The 18,353-nt window shown below is 49.8% G+C and overlaps 1 protein-coding gene across 1 annotated transcript in view; it reads right to left on the bottom strand.

Annotated features, from left to right (window-relative positions):
* arr (low-density lipoprotein receptor-related protein 6) overlaps positions 1-17,813 on the bottom strand; it is a 319,317-nt gene extending 301,504 nt beyond the window's left edge. The window contains exons 1-2 of the mRNA XM_065450135.1: positions 17,595-17,813; positions 14,170-14,569 (exon numbers count right to left, since the gene is read on the bottom strand). Of these exons, the coding sequence (XP_065306207.1) occupies positions 14,170-14,569; positions 17,595-17,658 (464 nt within the window). The 5' untranslated portion in view covers positions 17,659-17,813. The remainder of the gene's footprint in view (positions 1-14,169; positions 14,570-17,594) is intronic.
* Between the last annotated feature and the right edge of the window lie 540 nt (positions 17,814-18,353).

Here is an 18,353-nt window from a genome sequence, read left to right as displayed (position 1 = left end):
ATGATGACGTACACTTCAGAGGCGGCACCCTCTGGTTTATTGGTCGTGTACTCCATGTCTTCCACCTCAGGCTTTGAAAGTGGCCTATTTAGTGACGTAAGTGGTAAGGCGAACCGGTTCGCATTGGGAACCGTTATAAGATTCCGGCAGTGGGCTCCCCCACAATGCCTGTCAATCGTCCTGAATAGAAGAACCACTTCCAGAGGCATGGCCAAGGCCCCAAGACATGCTGTTGTTTCCTGCTTTTGTTGGGCTAGTACGTGCATAGCAACCATGGTGAAAGCACGTGCCAGCCAAGCATAAGAGCCGCTTGCGTGGCCGAAGAAGGGAGGAGGCCTCGCCTATGGTGCGCTAAAATTCCCCCGTGAAACTTCTGTTCAGTTGTCGACTTTGTAGGTGGTGCGATTACGGTAACACAATAAAGGAATCTTTCCCGTCTCTTTTTTCGTTGGCTGACACAACGCATTGGAATGGAGTTGTATTGACATGTGTACACCTGTGACCGCTTTTCACTGAACGCAGGACGCGCCTGCATGTATCGGAATTTTCTCGAACGTTATCGATGCTTTATCCGTTGTCTGTTGTCACCGGCGCTTATATAATCTGATTGTATGAACTACAGAAAAGCACGCATGTTGTAGTACTCAACGCGCAGTAAGACGAGACTGTAGAGAGCGAATTACACCTCATCCACACCACCTGTTGTCGCCCTTTAGTCTGGGCCAGTATTTTGTAGCGAAGCCTTTCGGATGATAATGCATTTTCGTGCTTTTCGTGCTTGGTCAGCGGTGTTGGATCTGGAAGACAATCTTACACCGCTCTCCCCCAGTTATTGGATCTTGCCGTTGAGTGCGGGAGTTGGCCGACGTCGAGGAGGAATTTGAGATGAAAACTGGAGATTTATTTACATGATTTACAGTAAACACATGAAGTAAGCCGACAGTAGATCGGACACTGCGGCCCATGGCAAGAAGCCCGAAAGAGTTGAATGAAGGAATGCTTCTCTCGGCTCCCTGTCTCCCCTTCGGTGCCTCGAGGTCACGTCCTTTTCGGCGAATCGTCGAGCCCGCTCAGGTGTCGCCTTTTTCCTACAATGGTAGACGCCCATGCGAGTTCAGTCATATACGGCGGGGGGGGGGGGGGGGGGGGGGTTGCTCCAAGGGCTCTTCCGTAGAAAGGGTGACTTGCCACCGGCGTTGTCTCGCGGCTTGCAAGCACACTCACAATAGGCAGATGGGGGTTCCGAGGCACTTTGGCACTTTGGTTGTTAGTCAGCGCTGTTGTCTGTGTCCCTTCACTCGTCCTGTTGCTTAGCGCTGTTTTTATTGCTTTTATCAGTGTTCGTGAACAGACGACTTGTAACGCTCTGTGTAGTGACTAGTCTTTTGAAGAATAGAAAAGAAAAAAAATGCTGTCAAAGGTTCCACTCTGTCTTTCCTACGTGTCGTGTTTTAGATAATGGGTCCTCCCTATTTTGACGCACGTTTCTAATGGATAGGCTCTTTTTTTTTGTCATTGGCACACGTGCGCCCTGGCAGTGTATCAGTATAAAATCGACCTCAGTATGCGGTCCGCTCACGTTATCAACGGGATCAGCCGGACGTGAGCGGTGGATAAGACTAGCACAGAATAAAGGAAAACGCATTGTTGTGATCGACCTTTCGGTCCTCCTGGCGAGCCTGGGACTTCGAGCCGGAGCTCCGTCTGCTGAGCGGCCAAGGCCTCTTCAATGGGCACCGATGAGCTGCCCCCTTTCGAGCCGGTGGACGGGATGTTGTGATCGGCCGTTCACTCCGCGACACCCCTCGGTCACGGCTCGCGCGATTATGGTGAAAGGGCCGACAGCCTCGACAAAATGGTTCTCGACACGGATGAATTATGACCAGCGCGGGAATGCTTTTCATGAGAGGTTTCAGAAATTAGCAATGGTACGGCTGCCACCTTTCAGCAGCACAAACTGGCGTATCCAAGCCAGAGACGCGCTCAGTGCGATGATACTTGAACATGTGTCCAACAGAATTTCTTCAGCATATTTTTTTTAGAAAAATATTACCGACCCGTGTGACGCACGTGTCAGCTGCTGAAGTCAAGGTCACTGGTTCTACACCAGGCCGTACCGGCCGCATTTTGATGGCGGCGATCTGCAAAATTACCCTTGTTTGAAGCATCGTGAACCCTGGTTGACATGACAAAGGAAGCACATGTTAGTAGAACATGATGCGCGCATATTTCACAACAAGACTGTGGCGCCGATGGCTTGTTTCATGCCTGCTTATCTGAAATTGGGCAAGAACACCGCTAAGCGACCTAGCCTTATATTATATTACTGTACGTGATGAAAGTGTGCTGTGTACCATGGGTTTTTTTGTTGTACGTACGCTCTTTCCTTTGTCCTTCGTTTGGATACATAAACTGTAATAGCTGACCTCAAGGTGTAGTTCCCGAAGAGAGAGAAAGAAAATTTTAAAGATACTGTCAAAGGTTCCACTCTGTCTTATAGGTGTCATGTTTTAGATAATGGGGCCCTGCCTATTTTGACGCACGTTTCTAATCGATACGTTCTTTTTTGTCATTTGCGCATGTGCACCCTGGTAGTGTTTCGGTATAAAATCGACCTGAGTATGCACTGCTGAAGTGAGGATCGCACACGCCCTACGATTTGATTTGTGACTACAAACGAACCTAACAGACGATTTGCAAATATATGGGAGTTGGCGGCCCTAAAACGCCCTACCTTCTAAGGAAAACTCACCAACAGTCGACCATTCCGAAAAACGAACGCCGCGGAGATCGTATTTATCGATTACGACATCTTTTGGCAGGCTATTCAAACCTGATGTGCAATTTCGCCATTCAATATACTATTCTAACACTTCACTAAAAGTCGAGCTCGAATTTATTGCAAAAAGTTTTGCATATTGCATTGTCATAAGTAACGTCAAGGAGAGAACATGTGACGAAGCGCACAAAAAGGAGCAGCTCATATGTTGATAATGATGAATACATAATAAAACATCAGTTTGGTACACACAATATGCAGACGAGGGTCCCGAAATCAACGGACGAGAAATATGAAAAGGGAGCCTCGTGTCCAGCTTTATTGCGAATGCCCCGTCTATTTGTGTTTCTTCTCGCTAGCTCATACCTCCCCCCCCCCCTCTCGAAACATGTAAATAATGACTGGATCCGATATACAGCCTTATTAGCTAGAGTGTCTCGTTCATGTGTTGTTTTGCACAATACCATACGTGTCGAGAAAGTGTGATAAATAACATCGTTACGTGCTTCCGTTATCTTCGCTTTTCTGTACCTCAATCTATTGTAGCGAGTTTTTATGACCTTGAAGTAAGCTAGGAATGTAATAGAGTGAAAACATTACATACATCACATATCAATAAAGAAGACAAATGCCTGCTTTAGCAAAGCCTTCAAATAAAAAAATCGAAGAACGCAGTAATAGCGAAATTTGCTCTACAAGAATGCGCCTTTTTGACGAGATACCTTCAAATTTTCGACGTGTACGAGAACAGCATCCTCTCGGCAGACGAAAGCCCACGTGCACGCTTTTGTCCACGGCCTGCATGTCGCGCGGAACAAAACAGCGCTGGCCACGCAATGCGAGAGTGCGCTGAGTTATCACTTTCCCTCCTCTCTACTCTTTACCCTATGCTCCTGCTGGCCGACGTTCAGCTGTCAGCCATCCGGATTGTCAGGCCAGCAAAACTTCCCTCAGCCTTTTCTTCTCACAACCACGAATAAAATCCACGCCTCGTCATCTACACGTGGCAAGTGCGTCGGGACGGCCAGGCAAACGGTCGCAAATACAGGGAAAATAGAAAAAGAACCCGACACGGACGCATTCGTCTTTCCGGAAATGTCTAATTGTCGCGTAGACACTGAGGTCGACAGACTATCCTGCTTTTCTTTTGTGTCGTGTTCCTTCGCGCTACTGAGATTCCTAAATAGACACTAATCAAGTGGCGCTGCAAAGGCAACCTGCAGTGAGCTTCATGGTGTGAAGGATTCTGTCATATTATTGTTCAGTTGTATTCCACGTAGTAGTGACCGTGAAGAAAACAGTCGCAAAACTGTGACTGACGAAACGGACTTTATTGGGCGATCCTGTGCCCACAAAAGCAAGTTGTACTCTAAGCACAACGATAGCGGCAAACACAGTCGGCGATCGTCGAAATCTGATCAGCGGCGAAACGCGTCGGCTTTTATACATGAGTAATCGAAGGTTCCACAGTAATCCCTGCTTCCCGCGTGTCTTCCAGTAAGTACTAGACAATTCGCGTCGCTCATACAATCAGATTTCATAAGCGTCGGTGACTGCAAACAACGGATGGAAGCATCGACAACGTTCGGGCAACTTCCAGGCGCAGGCATGTCCTGCTCCGAGCGAACGCTGTGCTGCATCGGCAACGAGCATCCCTTCAGTCATGACTCAGTGGCGTCGCCTGGTGGGGGAATATGAACCACTCGCAAGATGGCTGCCGTAGTACCCCCACCTTAAAGACTTTCTCTCTGACCGTATTGTGCAAATCACAATCGGTGAAGTGACATCCAAAGAGATAAAACTCGGAAGCCGGGGCACACCACAAGGATCAGTCTTATCTCCCTTTCTTTTCAATGTAGCTATGATTGGCCTGCCAGCAGAATTAGAAAATATAGAAGGATTACAGCATAGCCTGTACGCCAATGATATCACCCTTTGGGTAACAGGTGGAAGTGATGGGCAGATTGAGGAAATCCTCCAAACAGCCATACATACGGTTGAGAAATATGTCGTGGATAAAGGATTGAGATGCTCGCCGCAAAAATCAGAATTACTTCTATACTGACCGACACGCAAGGGCCGTAAGAGTTCTACGGATAAACCAAACATCACGCTTTTTGTAAATGGCAACCAAATACCCATTGTCAACAGCATTAGAGTCCTCGGACTCCACGTATCAGCGAACGGTCACAACGGAGAAACAATCAGAATACTAGAAAACAGCGCACAACAAACAATGAGACTAATTAAGAGAATAGCTAATCGCCATTATGGGATGAAAGAGAACAATCTGGTACGACTAGTCCAGGCTTTTGTCATCAGCCGCATAGTATATGTAACCCCTTACCTAAATCTCCAAGTAGCAGAAAAGACAAAAATCGAAGGCATCATTAGACGATCACTCAAACAAGCCATAGGTTTGCCGATAAACACATCGAATGACAGGCTCCTAGCCTTAGGTGTCCACAACACGCTCGAAGAACTCATAGAAGCCCATACGATAGCGCATAGAGTTTCCTACAAAAATTACTAGAGGGAACTCTGGCGCTGCAGTCGTTGTCCTACCATGGGAATGATGGGAAGTACATGGATTTGTCTGATCTTCGTGCTTGTGGATTCAAACGTTCTTGTGGCTTTGTATATTACGCTAATAAATCTTATTGTCATATATTTCAGCGCAATCTATATTCTTCGAAGTGCAGAAGACGCTGGGAACGCGCACAATTGCTATTAATTGCAACGTTGAGCTTGTCTATGTGCCCAAATCGAAACGCGCCAAGCGTCTCAAAGCACTGGCATGCCCGCGATAAATTCATAAGTGCGTTTAATTCGCTTGTCGATACATGCATCCGTGGCTTAATGGTTTTGATATCAGGCTTCTGTACTAGAGTTTCTGTGTTCGAATCCTGCCGTTGGGCAATTTTAATGATGTTTATTCATTAACAGTGTATTACGCAATACACTGTTGAAAATGACGAGTTTACAAAGTCACACAGCCGTTTGAAGCCAAAAGGACGAAGTTTTGGCAAATCCATGTACTTCCCATAATTCCCATGCTGGGACAACCGCTCCCATTGTAGCTCACGTAGACACTAGCGCCAGAGTTCCCTCTAGTAATTTTGTAGGAAACTCTATGCGATAGCGCAATATGAAAGACTCTCACAAACACCTACTGGCAGACACATACTTAAGAAGCTTAGAGTGACATACGCATCACAGTATGGCACTAAAGTAGACATTCCCCACGACATAAGGAAGCAGCTTATTGTCACGTGGTAGTGACGGTGAAGAGAGAACACAGTAGCAGTACTGTGAAAGGCAAAACTAGCTTTTATTGGGCGAACCTGTGCTCACAAAACAGGCTACACTTAAAGCACAACGATAGCGGCGAACACAGTCGGCGATCGTCGAAAATCTGATCAGCAGTTCAAGCGCGTCGGCTTTTATAGAGCAGTCGTCGAATGTTCCAGATTAATCGTTCGGACCCGTGTGCCTTCCACAAAGTTCTACACCATTCGCGTTACGCGATGAAATCAGATAACACAAGGTTCGGCGACAACAGACAGCCGGGTAGAAGCATCGATAACTTTCCAGAAACATCGGATACATTCAGGCGCGTCCCTCGCTGTGCGATTACAGTTGTCAAGCGGCGAAACGTGGTCGCCCGATAAAAATAAGTACACGTGTCAATACCCCCCTCTTAAAAAGCATCGACCCGATGCTACATACAAGCGAAATAAAAACACCCGTAGCAAAGAAAACAACAACAAAAAATAAAGAATTTCATCAGCGTCCGTAAAAGGGTTTAAGGCGCACCACATGGACCACTTCAGATCGTGCGCGGCGCCGCTGTGAATGCGAAATGCCGTCTGGCATGACCTCATAGTCCAGAGCGCCAATACGTCGGATGACCTTGTAGGGTCCGAAATAGCGTCGGAGTAGTTTCTCACTGAGTCCTCGTCGGCGTATCGGTGTCCAAACCCAAACACGGTCGCCGGGCTGGTACTCAACAAAGCGTCGTCGGAGGTTGTAGTGTCGGCTGTCGGTCCTCTGTTGGTTCTTGATCCGTAGGCGGGCGAGCTGTCGGGCTTCTTCGGCGCGCTGGAGGTAGCTAGCGACGTCAACATTCTCTTCGTCAGTGATGTGGGGCAGCATGGCGTCGAGCGTCGTCGTCGGGTTCCTGCCGTAAACCAGCGTAAACGGCGTGATCTGTGTTGTTTCTTGCACCGCCGTGTTGTAAGCAAATGTCACGTACGGCAGGACGGCATCCCAGGTCTTGTGTTCGACGTCGACGTACATCGCTAGCATGTCGGCGAGGGTCTTATTCAGCCGCTCCGTAAGACCATTCGTCTGCGGGTGGTAGGCCGTGGTCCTCCTGTGCCTTGTCTGACTGTATTTCAGAATGGCTTGGGTGAGCTCCGCTGTAAAGGCCGTTCCTCTGTCGGTGATGAGGACTTCTGGGGCGCCATGTCGAAGCAGGATGTTTTCGACAAAAAATTTCGCCACTTCGGCTGCGCTACCTTTCGGCAGTGCTTTAGTTTCAGCGAAGCGGGTGAGGTAGTCTGTCGCCACGACGATCCACTTATTTCCGGTTGTTGACGTCGGAAAGGGTCCCAGCAAGTCCATCCCGATCTGCTGGAATGGTCGGCAAGGAGGCTCGATTGGCTGTAGTAATACGGCTGGCCTTGTCGGCGGTGTCTTACGTCGCTGACAGTCTCGGCATGTTCTGACATAATGGGCGACGTCGGCGGTCAGGCGCGGCCAATAATACTTTTGTTGTATCCTCGAGAGTGTCCGGGAAAAACCGAGGTGTCCAGCGGTCGGATCGTCATGTAGGGCGTGCAATACTTCTGGACGAAGTCCTGACGGGACAACAAGAAGGTAGTTGGCGCGGACTGGTGAAAAGTTCTTCTTCACGAGGAGACTGTTTTGAAGCGTGAAGGAAGATAGTCCACGCTTAAATGCCCTGGGGACAACGTCGGTGTGCCCTTCCAAATATTCCACCAGGCCTTTTAGCTCCGGGTCTGCCCGTTGCTGTTCAGCGAAGTCTTCCGCGCTTATCATGCCAAGGAAGGCATCGTCATCTTTGTCATCTTGCGGCGGCGGGTCTATGGGGGCGCGCGACAGGCAATCGGCATCGGAGTGTTTTCGTCCGGACTTGTAGGTTACAGTGATATCGTATTCTTGTAGTCTGAGGCTCCACCGCGCCAGTCGTCCTGAAGGATCCTTTATACTCGCTAGCCAACACAAAGCGTGATGGTCACTGACGACTTTGAATGGCCTGCCATAAAGATAAGGGCGAAATTTAGCTGTAGCCCAAACGATGGCGAGGCATTCCTTTTCGGTCGTAGAATAGTTGCCTTCCGCTTTTGACAGCGACCGGCTAGCGTAAGATATCACCTGTTCGACTCCGTTTTTCCTCTGGACTAGAACGGCACCGAGGCCTAGGCTACTGGCGTCAGTATGGATTTCTGTATCGGCGTACTCGTCGAAGTGCGCAAGTACCGGCGGCGACTGCATGCGTCGTTTGAGTTCTTCAAATGCGTCGGCCTGCGGCGTTTCCCACTTGAACTCAACATCACATTTAGTTAGACGTGTCAACGGCTCGGCGACGCGTGAAAAGTCCTTGACAAAGCGCCTGTAGTAGGCACACATGCCAAGGAATCTACGCACTGCCTTCTTGTCGGTGGGCTGCGGGAACTTTGCGATGGCAGCTGTTTTCTGCGGGTCGGGGCGTCCTCCGGATTTACTAATGACGTGGCCTAGGAACAGAAGCTCGTCGTAAGCGAAGCGGCATTTTTCTGGCTTCAGAGTGAGCCCTGATGACTCGATGGCCTCTAGTACTGTGGCAAGCCGCCTAAGGTGATCGTCGAAATTTCCGGCGAAGACGACGACGTCATCCAAGTAAACGAGACAGGTCTGCCACTTCAATCCTGCTAATACTGTGTCCATGACGCGCTGGAACGTTGCAGGCGCCGAACACAGCCCGAATGGCATAACCTTGAACTCGTAGAGGCCGTCTGGCGTGATGAAGGCGGTCTTTTCGCAATCCCTTTCGTCGACTTCTATTTGCCAGTAGCCAGACTTGAGGTCCATCGATGAGAAGTATTTAGCATTGCAGAGCCGATCCAATGCGTCGTCTATCCGTGGGAGGGGGTATACGTCTTTCTTCGTGATTTTGTTCAATCGACGATAATCGACGCAGAAACGTAGGGTTCCGTCCTTTTTCTTCACTAAAACAACTGGAGACGCCCACGGGCTTTTCGACGGCCGGGTGATGTCGTCGCGCAGCATTTCGTCGACTTGGTGTCTTATAGCTTCGCGTTCTCGCGTCGAAACTCGGTAAGGGCTCTGGCGGAGTGGTCGAGCGCACTCTTCGGTTATTATGCGATGTTTGGCGACTGGGGTTTGTCGAATCCTCGATGACGTCGAAAAGCAGTCTTTGTATCGTCGAAGCAGACTTCTGAGCTGCTGTTGCTTAATCACTGGGAGACTTGGATTAATGTCGTAGTCTGGTTCGGGAACCACGGTCGTCGGGGTAGATGCGGCGGAATCCGAGAGGACAAACGCATTACCGGTTTCCAGAATTTCCTCGATGTACGCGATCGTCGTGCCCTTGTTGATGTGCTTGAACTCCGGGCTGAAGTTTGTCAGCAACACATCAGTTTTCCCTCCATGCAGTCGAGCGATCCCTCTTGCGATGCAAATTTCACGGTCTAGCAGGAGACGTTGGTCGCCTTCGATGACACCTTCTACGTCAGCGGGTATTTCGGTGCCGACCGAAATAACAATGCTGGAGCGGGGCGGGATGCTCACTTGGTCTTCGAGCACACTCAAGGCGTGGTGACTACGAGGGCTCTCTGGCGGTATCGCTTTATCTTCCGACAGCGTTATTGACTTCGACTTCAGGTCGATGACTGCGCCGTGTTGGTTCAGGAAGTCCATACCGAGAATGACGTCTCGAGAACACTGTTGGAGGATAACGAAGGTGGCAGGGTAAGTCCGGTCATGAATGGTAATTCTTGCTGTGCAGACTCCAGACGGCGTGATGAGGTGTCCTCCAGCGGTTCGAATTTGAGGGCCTTCCCACGTAGTCTTAACTTTCTTCAACTGGGCGGCGATGTGTCCACTCATGACGGAGTAATCAGCCCCTGTGTCGACTAAGGCAGTGACTGCGTGGCCGTCGAGAAGCACGTCGAGGTCGGTGGTTCTTTGTCTGGCGTTGCAGTTAGGTCGTGGCGTCGGATCACGGCTGCATCGTGTTGAACTGAAGTTGGAACGTCGCGTCGTCGAGTCGTCGTTCGTCGGGGTAGTCTTGCCTTCCTGACTTCGTCGGGACGGCAGCGTGTCGTTGTTATGTCGTCGAGATCGTTTCGTCGTCGTCTTCGTCGGCGGCGGAGGATCTTCGTCAGTTCGACGAACAGCAACCGCACCTCCATCGGTTGCTGCTTTTAGTTTTCCGGATATGGGCTCGCTGACCGGCCCCGGGCTGGGCCAGTGTATTGTCAGCGCTGCGGTGACAGGTAGCGGCCTGGTGATGGCGAACGAGACGGCCGTCGAGGGCTCCACTGAGTAGCGGCGAGGTAATCGGCGATGTCACGTGGGCGCTCGCCAAGCTGTGGACGCGGCGCGTTGACGGCGAAACCTCACAGTCCCATCTCCCGGTACGGACATCGTCGGTAGACGTGACCCGTTTCTCCGCAGTGGTAGCAGAGCAGGCGGTGGTCAGGAGCACGCCAGATGTCCGTCTTCCTCGCGTAGGTGCGCTGGGCGACGGGTGGTCGTGCTGGCGGCGGCGGCGGCGGACGACGAAACTGTGGCGTGACAGGGCCCTGGCGCGGTCGCGGAGGGGTGCCTTGACGGCGTGCGACGGCGGCGTAGGTCATTGCTTGCGGCTCGGGCTGCGGCGATTCAGGGGCTACTCCAAGTTGTTGTTGGAGTTCCTCACGCACGACATCGGCAATCGAAGCCACCTGAGGCTGTGATGATGGGAACAGCTTTTGTAGCTCCTCCCGCACGACAGCTCGGATAGTCTCGCGCAGGTCGTCAGTGGCCAGTGACTGAAGTCCGGCGTAGTTTGTCGCGTTCGTGCGGCGGTCGAATTGCCGGTTTCGCATCTCGAGTGTCTTCTCGATGCTGGTTGCCTCGCGAAGGAACTCTTCTACGGTCTTCGGTGGGATTCGTACCATTGCGCCGAAAAGTTCTTCCTTCACACCACGCATGAGAAGGCGGACTTTCTTCTCCTCGGGCATATCCGGGTCGGCGTGGCGGAAGAGACGCTTCATTTCCTCCGTGAAGATGGCAACGTTCTCGTTCGGTAGTTGCACTCGGGCGTCCAGCATGGCTTCGGCCCTTTCCTTGCGCACGATGCTTGTAAAGGTGCGCATGAAGCCGGTACGGAACAGGTCCCATGTTGTCAATGTCGACTCCCTGTTCTCGAACCACGTTCTGGCGGCGTCTTCTAGGGCGAAGTATACGTGCCGCAACTTGTCGTCGGAGTCCCAGTTGTTGAAAGTCGCGATTCGCTCGTACGTCTCCAGCCAGTATTCCGGGTCCTCAGTTGCTGCTCCATGGAAAGTTGGTGGGTCCCGAGGTTGCTGTAGGATAACGGGGGACGCTGGGGCAGCCATTGGAGTTGTTTTGACCACGATCTTCTTTGTCGACTCAGGTAGAAGTTCGTGCTCTGGGGGCAGTCCTTGCAGTCTGCGGCTAGCACGCTGGTCTTCGGCGATGTTAGTTTGGTCCTCGGGCTTCGGGCTTGGATCGCGGCTTTGCGGGGGCGTTCGGTACATGAACGCACTAGCACCTCCACCAGATGTCACGTGGTAGTGACGGTGAAGAGAGAACACAGTAGCAGTACTGTGAAAGGCAAAACTAGCTTTTATTGGGCGAACCTGTGCCCACAAAACAGGCTACACTTAAAGCACAACGATAGCGGCGAACACAGTCGGCGATCGTCGAAAATCTGATCAGCGGTTCAAGCGCGTCGGCTTTTATAGAGCAGTCGTCGAATGTTCCAGATTAATCGTTCAGACCCGTGTGCCTTCCACAAAGTTCTACACCATTCGCGTTACGCGATGAAATCAGATAACACAAGGTTCGGCGACAACAGACAGCCGGGTAGAAGCATCGATAACTTTCCAGAAACATCGGATACATTCAGGCGCGTCCCTCGCTGTGCGATTACAGTTGTCAAGCGGCGAAACGTGGTCGCCCGATAAAAATAAGTACACGTGTCATTATTATCCCACCGCTACTCAAAAACATGCATCCCGAACACCACAGGGAAAGGCGGGAGGAAAGGGCAAGGGCTATACAGAGGAGATTCCAATGCTCTCAGGACATGGTGTACGTCGACGCGGCAGAGTACACGACTAAATCAGAACATGTGTATCGTTGCAGTGAACTCGGAAGGTGAGCGTAAGGTCAGCGGATCTATCAAAACCAACAGAGCCGAGGTGGCTGAGGAATCGGCCATTGCTCTCGCAATGGCTTCCACACTGGCCACCATAATAGTCAGTGATTCTAAAACCGCCATTTTAAATTACGCAAAGGGGCGCATTTCGCCGGAATCACAACGTATCCTTGCAAATTTCCGCGGTGGCAGGTTGTCCATATCATCTGGGCGCCTGCGCACTCCTCCCTCCCCGGCAATGAGGCGGCCGACACCGTGGCTCGAGGACTCACAAGCCGAGCCACCGGGGCGCCACGGTTGGGGCTGACAGGGGACCGGATGGTTGGCTACAGGGAGATAACTAATCATTACAGATTGGGGAGGGTGCGTTTTCCTCCCGCACACCCATCACTTAATAAGCAGCAGGCGGTGGCATGGCGCCTCCTTCAAACAAATACATATCCAAATCCGGTGATTTATAATCATTATTACCCTGACCAATATTCGGCCAATTGTAAATTTTGTGAAGAAAGGGCGGACCTGCATCACATTATCTGGGCCTGCCCTCGGGCGCCCCGACAGGGCCAAAAGATTCAGGATCGGAAGCAGTGGGAGACCATGTTGCTCAGCGCGGCCCCCGAAGACCAACTTTTGGCTGTCCAGCAGGGCGAGGATGCCGCTAGAGCTCAAGGGCATCTAACCGCCATCCAGGCGGGGTTGGCCCCACCACCACTCTGCCGGCTATGTAAATAAAAGTTATTTCTCTCTCTCTCTCTCTGAACTACAATATCATTATCAGTGGAATGCACTGTAAATGGTACTGGGACAGTTCTTTTTGGTTGCCAAAAAACCGGAAACATCATCAGTGGTGCCCTCTCTTCTGAGGAAGACGAGGAGACTGTTCTGCCACAGTTCAGCACAGATGCAAGCCACCCACCATGGAGAGCCCAACAAGGAACAGGACTATGTTCAGTATAGCCCAACATGTATAATCAAGAGTGGTTACAAACATGGCAAGGAGTTAACCCTTGCCACGTGGAAATTTTGATGTCAGGAGAAGCAAATAGAACACGGGGAAGCTGTAAAAGTCGGAGAGAGAAAGAAAAGGGTTGGAGAGGGGTGACAGGAAAACGCGACTGCCAACTTCCCAAGGATGGGTCAATCCGGGGTTACTGTCTAACACAAAGCTGAGGACAAAGAGGAGTGTTCACTTTGCCGAGAGGCCATAAAGTTCCAAACACCCAGCATTAGTTTGACAATATAGTTCCGCAGAAACCTGCAAGGTGGAGAGAGGTAATTGATAAAGGGAAAATTAGAAATTAAGAGTTTCCTTTGTAACAACTGCTACTAATGGGTGGATGTCTAATTTTCTCTTTATTAACCCAGCATTAGCTCGACACTGATTTCCCCTGACACAGCAAGGCCACGCACCCGGGTACCGCCATGTGCTCGGGTCCGTGGTGTCCCGAACTTTACCAGAAATGGTGGAATGCATTGACGGCACATATGCACTACTTTCAGGGTCCCTGCTCTTTGACATGTGATCACCATGTCACCAAACAAGCCCAGCTGCATGCATGTCATGTAGCCACTTGCGGTGAAATACTTTGTCTCAGGAGGATCCCTTTTTTTTTTTTCTTGCTCCATTATATTCAGAAATTTGGACAATGCCCTCAGAGCTCGAATAGTCAGTTAAATGGTTGTGCAAGCCCCTCTCCCACTTATAAATGAAGTATGCACACTTTTTTTTTAATGTGTAGCACAGGAACGTAAACAGGAGTGCAAGGTATACAAAGCTGTTTGACTGGCTTGTTTGCCCTCACATTTCGCACAGAGGTGGCACTTTCTGGTTGATGCTGTTTAATATCCCATTTAGGTGAAATACTTGCCTTTAGAATAAGTCAGTGCTAGAAGAAAAAAAGTACAGGAATGGAACAGTTAATGCTAGGCAGAGCGCACAACTCGGTTTGCAGTTGTGACGAAATGGCTAGCTCACCCATCTGTTGGGACGAGCGCAATGGCGCGTGGCTGGTCCAGGTCACGCCAGAGCAGCACCTTGCGGTGCGAGCCATCAAGCTCGGCCACCTCGAGGCGGTTCGTCTCGGAGTCGGTCCAATAGAGCTTGCGACCCACCCAGTCACAGGCCAGCCCATCGGGAGACACCACTCCCATGGACGCCACCGTTACGTCGGCCCCGGAGCCTTCCAGTGGCCGACGCCGTATCACCTCCAGTCCCACGTCTGTCCAGAAGAGAAGACTGCCTTCGTAGAGAAAGTCCAATGCCGCTGCGTCCTCGAGACCATCCACCACCAGCCGGGAGCCATTTGCACGGCGGCCTGATGCATCGAGCTCCAACAGCCGGATGTCTTTACGGTTGGCAAACAGTAGGCGTACCCCTGCATACCACCCTTTGTTGTTAGGCTGAACAGAGACTACTTGCGTCAAGCACAGTTTTGATTCAGGGCCTTATTTCTTTCTTTACATATATCGCTGCACATCACTACTCTAATCTACATCTGCTAAATCATGCGGAACAAATAAATATATGATGCCATTGTCTAATATGAAATCATAACATTGTTTATGCAAGTTAAGCAAAATTCCTGCTCACCTACAGCTGCAATTAAGAACAATGCATAAAATGTAGATTATGTTCCACTTCAGATTTGCACATTTAATTTAGTTATTCATAATTACTGCCTCTAGCACAGCAAGATTTTCAATGTTTGCACGCCCTTAATGAATACAAGTTTGACTGTTGCCAGCCATATGTGACGAGCAAAGCATGCAGTTCTCCTCGTATTGGTTGTAATCATTGCTGTATTTTTCACATTACTGCTTAGTGATCTTGTCTTTCTTAGCGTTTTAACTAATTTTATTGAATACACAAATTTTCATGTTATGATCAGCACTATTTTCCGCCTACTGGTTGTTCTGAACAGTTGTGTATGTGCAAAATAAGTAACTTTGTTTGTTCTGCTGGTTTTTAATTATTTTTCAACATTATTTTGCTTGTGGAAATGTCCTGTTCTGGCTGCCAAAAAGCAGCTGGCAGTACTGTAAAATAAATATAGTAAAGCTTTTCAATGATGCAAGCAAGGACACCAAAGCATGATCAAAGTTACAAAAGAATTCTATCAAAGTTAACCCAATTTTATAAGTGAAAACGCCAAGCAAGCAATGCACCCTGGTGGAAGCTGCACTGTACTCTGCCAGGCCACTCTCCTGGAAGAGTACCCACACAACAATGATACATCACGTGAGCACTCAACTGTGTCCTTCTGGCCCTTCCGCTGGGGGCAAGCGGTACATTGAACTGACTCAAGTTTTCAAAGTGGCTAAGAAAATATGCAATTCACACAAGCTGTACAAATGTCAACCTCAGCTTGTAATTTCAACATATAAGAAAACTGAATTCTGCCACATGGAGACAAAAGCACAAAGCCTCTGGGAGGACTACTATTCAAGCCCGAGTCGATAAAGGTCCAAGCATAGTGTGTCACCATAACACCTAGAGGGAAATCTGGCGCCACCGTCCATGGGAGTTTCTTAAGAGGGCACCGCGCCGTCATGGGAATGACGGTATATGTGTCTGCGAGGCTCGTGTTGGCTGGTGTTGTACGAAGCTTCGTCTAAAACGTGGATATGGCTACACAGATAACGCATTCTCAAAGTAAAATCTTCCTAAAATGTTTCCATTCACGCATATTACATCTTTACTCACCTACAATGCATGACCAAGTGAAGAAAAGCAAGGACAGACGACAAACTGTTTCAAAGCGATCGCGAATCTTATCGTCTGTCCTCCAACTTTAGCGGCCCGCTGATACTTTTTACATAACATATAATCGTACACGCAATAACAAGTTCTCATAGTTAAACAAAACATGTTTTTGCGTAATAATAAAACCAAAACAGCTTTTCACGTGTTGTTTTAGTAGAAAATGAATCATTGCGACAGACAGAACGGTGCTTCCCAAGCGCATCTTCAAGGTGTCCTGTCTCTCCAAGAACGATGCCAATCCGAAGTCACAATATACCGGCATTCCCATGCATACCAAAGTGCAGCAGAGCCAGATTTCCCTCTAGATAATGTAATGAGAAACTCTATGGGTCCAAGTGAAATATCCATGGGACTTCCGTTGTCAAAAGTTGGTTATTTCGACATCCAACAACCAATGTGCCCTCAGACTATCAAATTTCTTTTTTACTCATAATACTATCTACATTTTCTTTTTTTACTCATAATACCTTACATGCCCATTGAAGGGCATGAATAAGGGTGCAACAGTTTCTATCGAACAGAAAAATGGCATCAAATAAAGAGGTAACAAAACAAAGGTTACATATAGTACAGTGGAACATCGTTACACAATGTTATCAAAGAGCGTATTCCACAATCACTTTCGGCGATAACTGCGCATGACGTAGTGCTCAACCAGCCAATCAGCGTGCGCCTGATGGCCGATGAGCTATAACGTAACTATTCCAATCTGTTTTTATTACAAATCCGCCCTCTGTGATAGGTCAGGAGTGCTGTGACTGTTTGTGACAAAAAAAAAACAAAGGCGATGTCTTCCGCTCTATTATTATCCATCGCTCATTGCCGGCTGATCCCGTCGATAACAAGCGGAGCGTCGCACTCACCGACTACTGACGAAACGCGAAAACGCATTAGCATCGTTACAAATAGCGGCCCAAACTGTGTTACGCATTGCTGAGGGCATTCGTGAAAGACGCAGCAGATGTCACTGCACTTCTTTTTTACAGTTATTATTCGCGCGCACATCAATCGAAAGCGCAGTAAAAACCCATCACTCAGCTTGGACAGAAGTTTTTAGCAGAATGGTGTACAAAACCAGTTCTGTCAAACTTCTTAAAGCGTGGTTGGCGTCACCATCCTTCCATGACAACACATCGGTACGGGAAGACGGGCCCGGTTCGACAATCGGTGAGAAAGATGAGCGGCCGGCACACGATAAAGATTAAGCACATGTGGTGCGACTTTGCTTGGGAGGCGCTTGACCTACCAAGCCACACTTCAGAATCTTTTTTTCAATCATGTACCATTTACGTTGATGTGAATAGGAACAAGTCCAGGCCACGGAGCATCGCCCGCAATGGCATTTCTTACTGTTTATCTAATAGCAACGCCTTACGAAATATAGGTGTTATTCACATGTGATGGGCACTTGAAATCGCGTTGTCATGCAGGCTAACAGCCACTTGACGGTCCATAATTGGCCGCGTCGACGGAAACACGACAGCGTCAAAAAAAGCGCGCTAATGGGACAAATTCAAACGTGCCGGCACGACAGTCCGATCAATAAAATGCGCGCGATCGCGACGACGCTGCATGTAGGCGAGCCGTAAAAGAGAGCCACTAGGCCTAACGCTCGCTGGAAACGTTCGGACACTCACCGTGCGCCGCATCGCACACGGCGAGCCATAATATCAAGCCACAAAGGTGCCAGCAGCGAAGCATCCTCCCAGAAGCGCCAGTGTACCCTTAGCTGCCTCATGTGTCACTTGCCAATTAATAAATACCGCGACGTCGGCCGCTTGCACCGAAGCAACGCGGCCATCACTTGTTGCAGGGTTGACAAGCGCACCGCCAACCCTTATCGCCTTATCGCTCAGTCAATGCCTCCTTTACTAGATGCCAGCCGCGTTGCTCGCTTTCCCATTGCGGCGGCGGTTCCCTTAGTTCGTGGCCTCCGCGATTCGTAGCAACGGCGCGCCGCCGGAGCCTATCGCGAAGGCCACGCTTAGTTAAAGTTAGTTCAGCATAAATTTTGTGAGGCGGCGCTCGTTGCCTTTTCAACTTCCGGCGGATGCGGACCTCCGAGATGGCAACAGACGCCATGGTAATCTCCGAGGCCGCAGCACGTGACGCAGACGTCCGCCACAAGCGGCGCTCGTTGCCTTTTCGCGGAGGAGAGTAAAGGGAGGGGGCCAGGAACCGAGTTTACGGACAACGCGGCTGGCATCTAGTAAAGGAGGCATTGGCTCAGTAGAAGCAGCAGCGAACCAACATTTTTCAGAGTGTTTGTTGTGTTCGTACGCCGAAGTTTCAAGGCGTCGGGCCAGTTGGGGCAATGGTTGGGGGTGCAGCACATGGAGGAAGCAAAGTTCTTTTTCCTTCCTCTATGGTGCAGTAGTGCAGCGCGCCCGGTTGGG

Source organism: Dermacentor albipictus, chromosome 3 (genome assembly GCF_038994185.2).
Source record: "Dermacentor albipictus isolate Rhodes 1998 colony chromosome 3, USDA_Dalb.pri_finalv2, whole genome shotgun sequence".
Lineage (NCBI taxonomy): Eukaryota > Metazoa > Arthropoda > Arachnida > Ixodida > Ixodidae > Dermacentor > Dermacentor albipictus.
The sequence above is the reverse complement of the archived record's forward strand: the minus strand, read 5'-3'. Positions and strand labels throughout refer to the sequence as shown.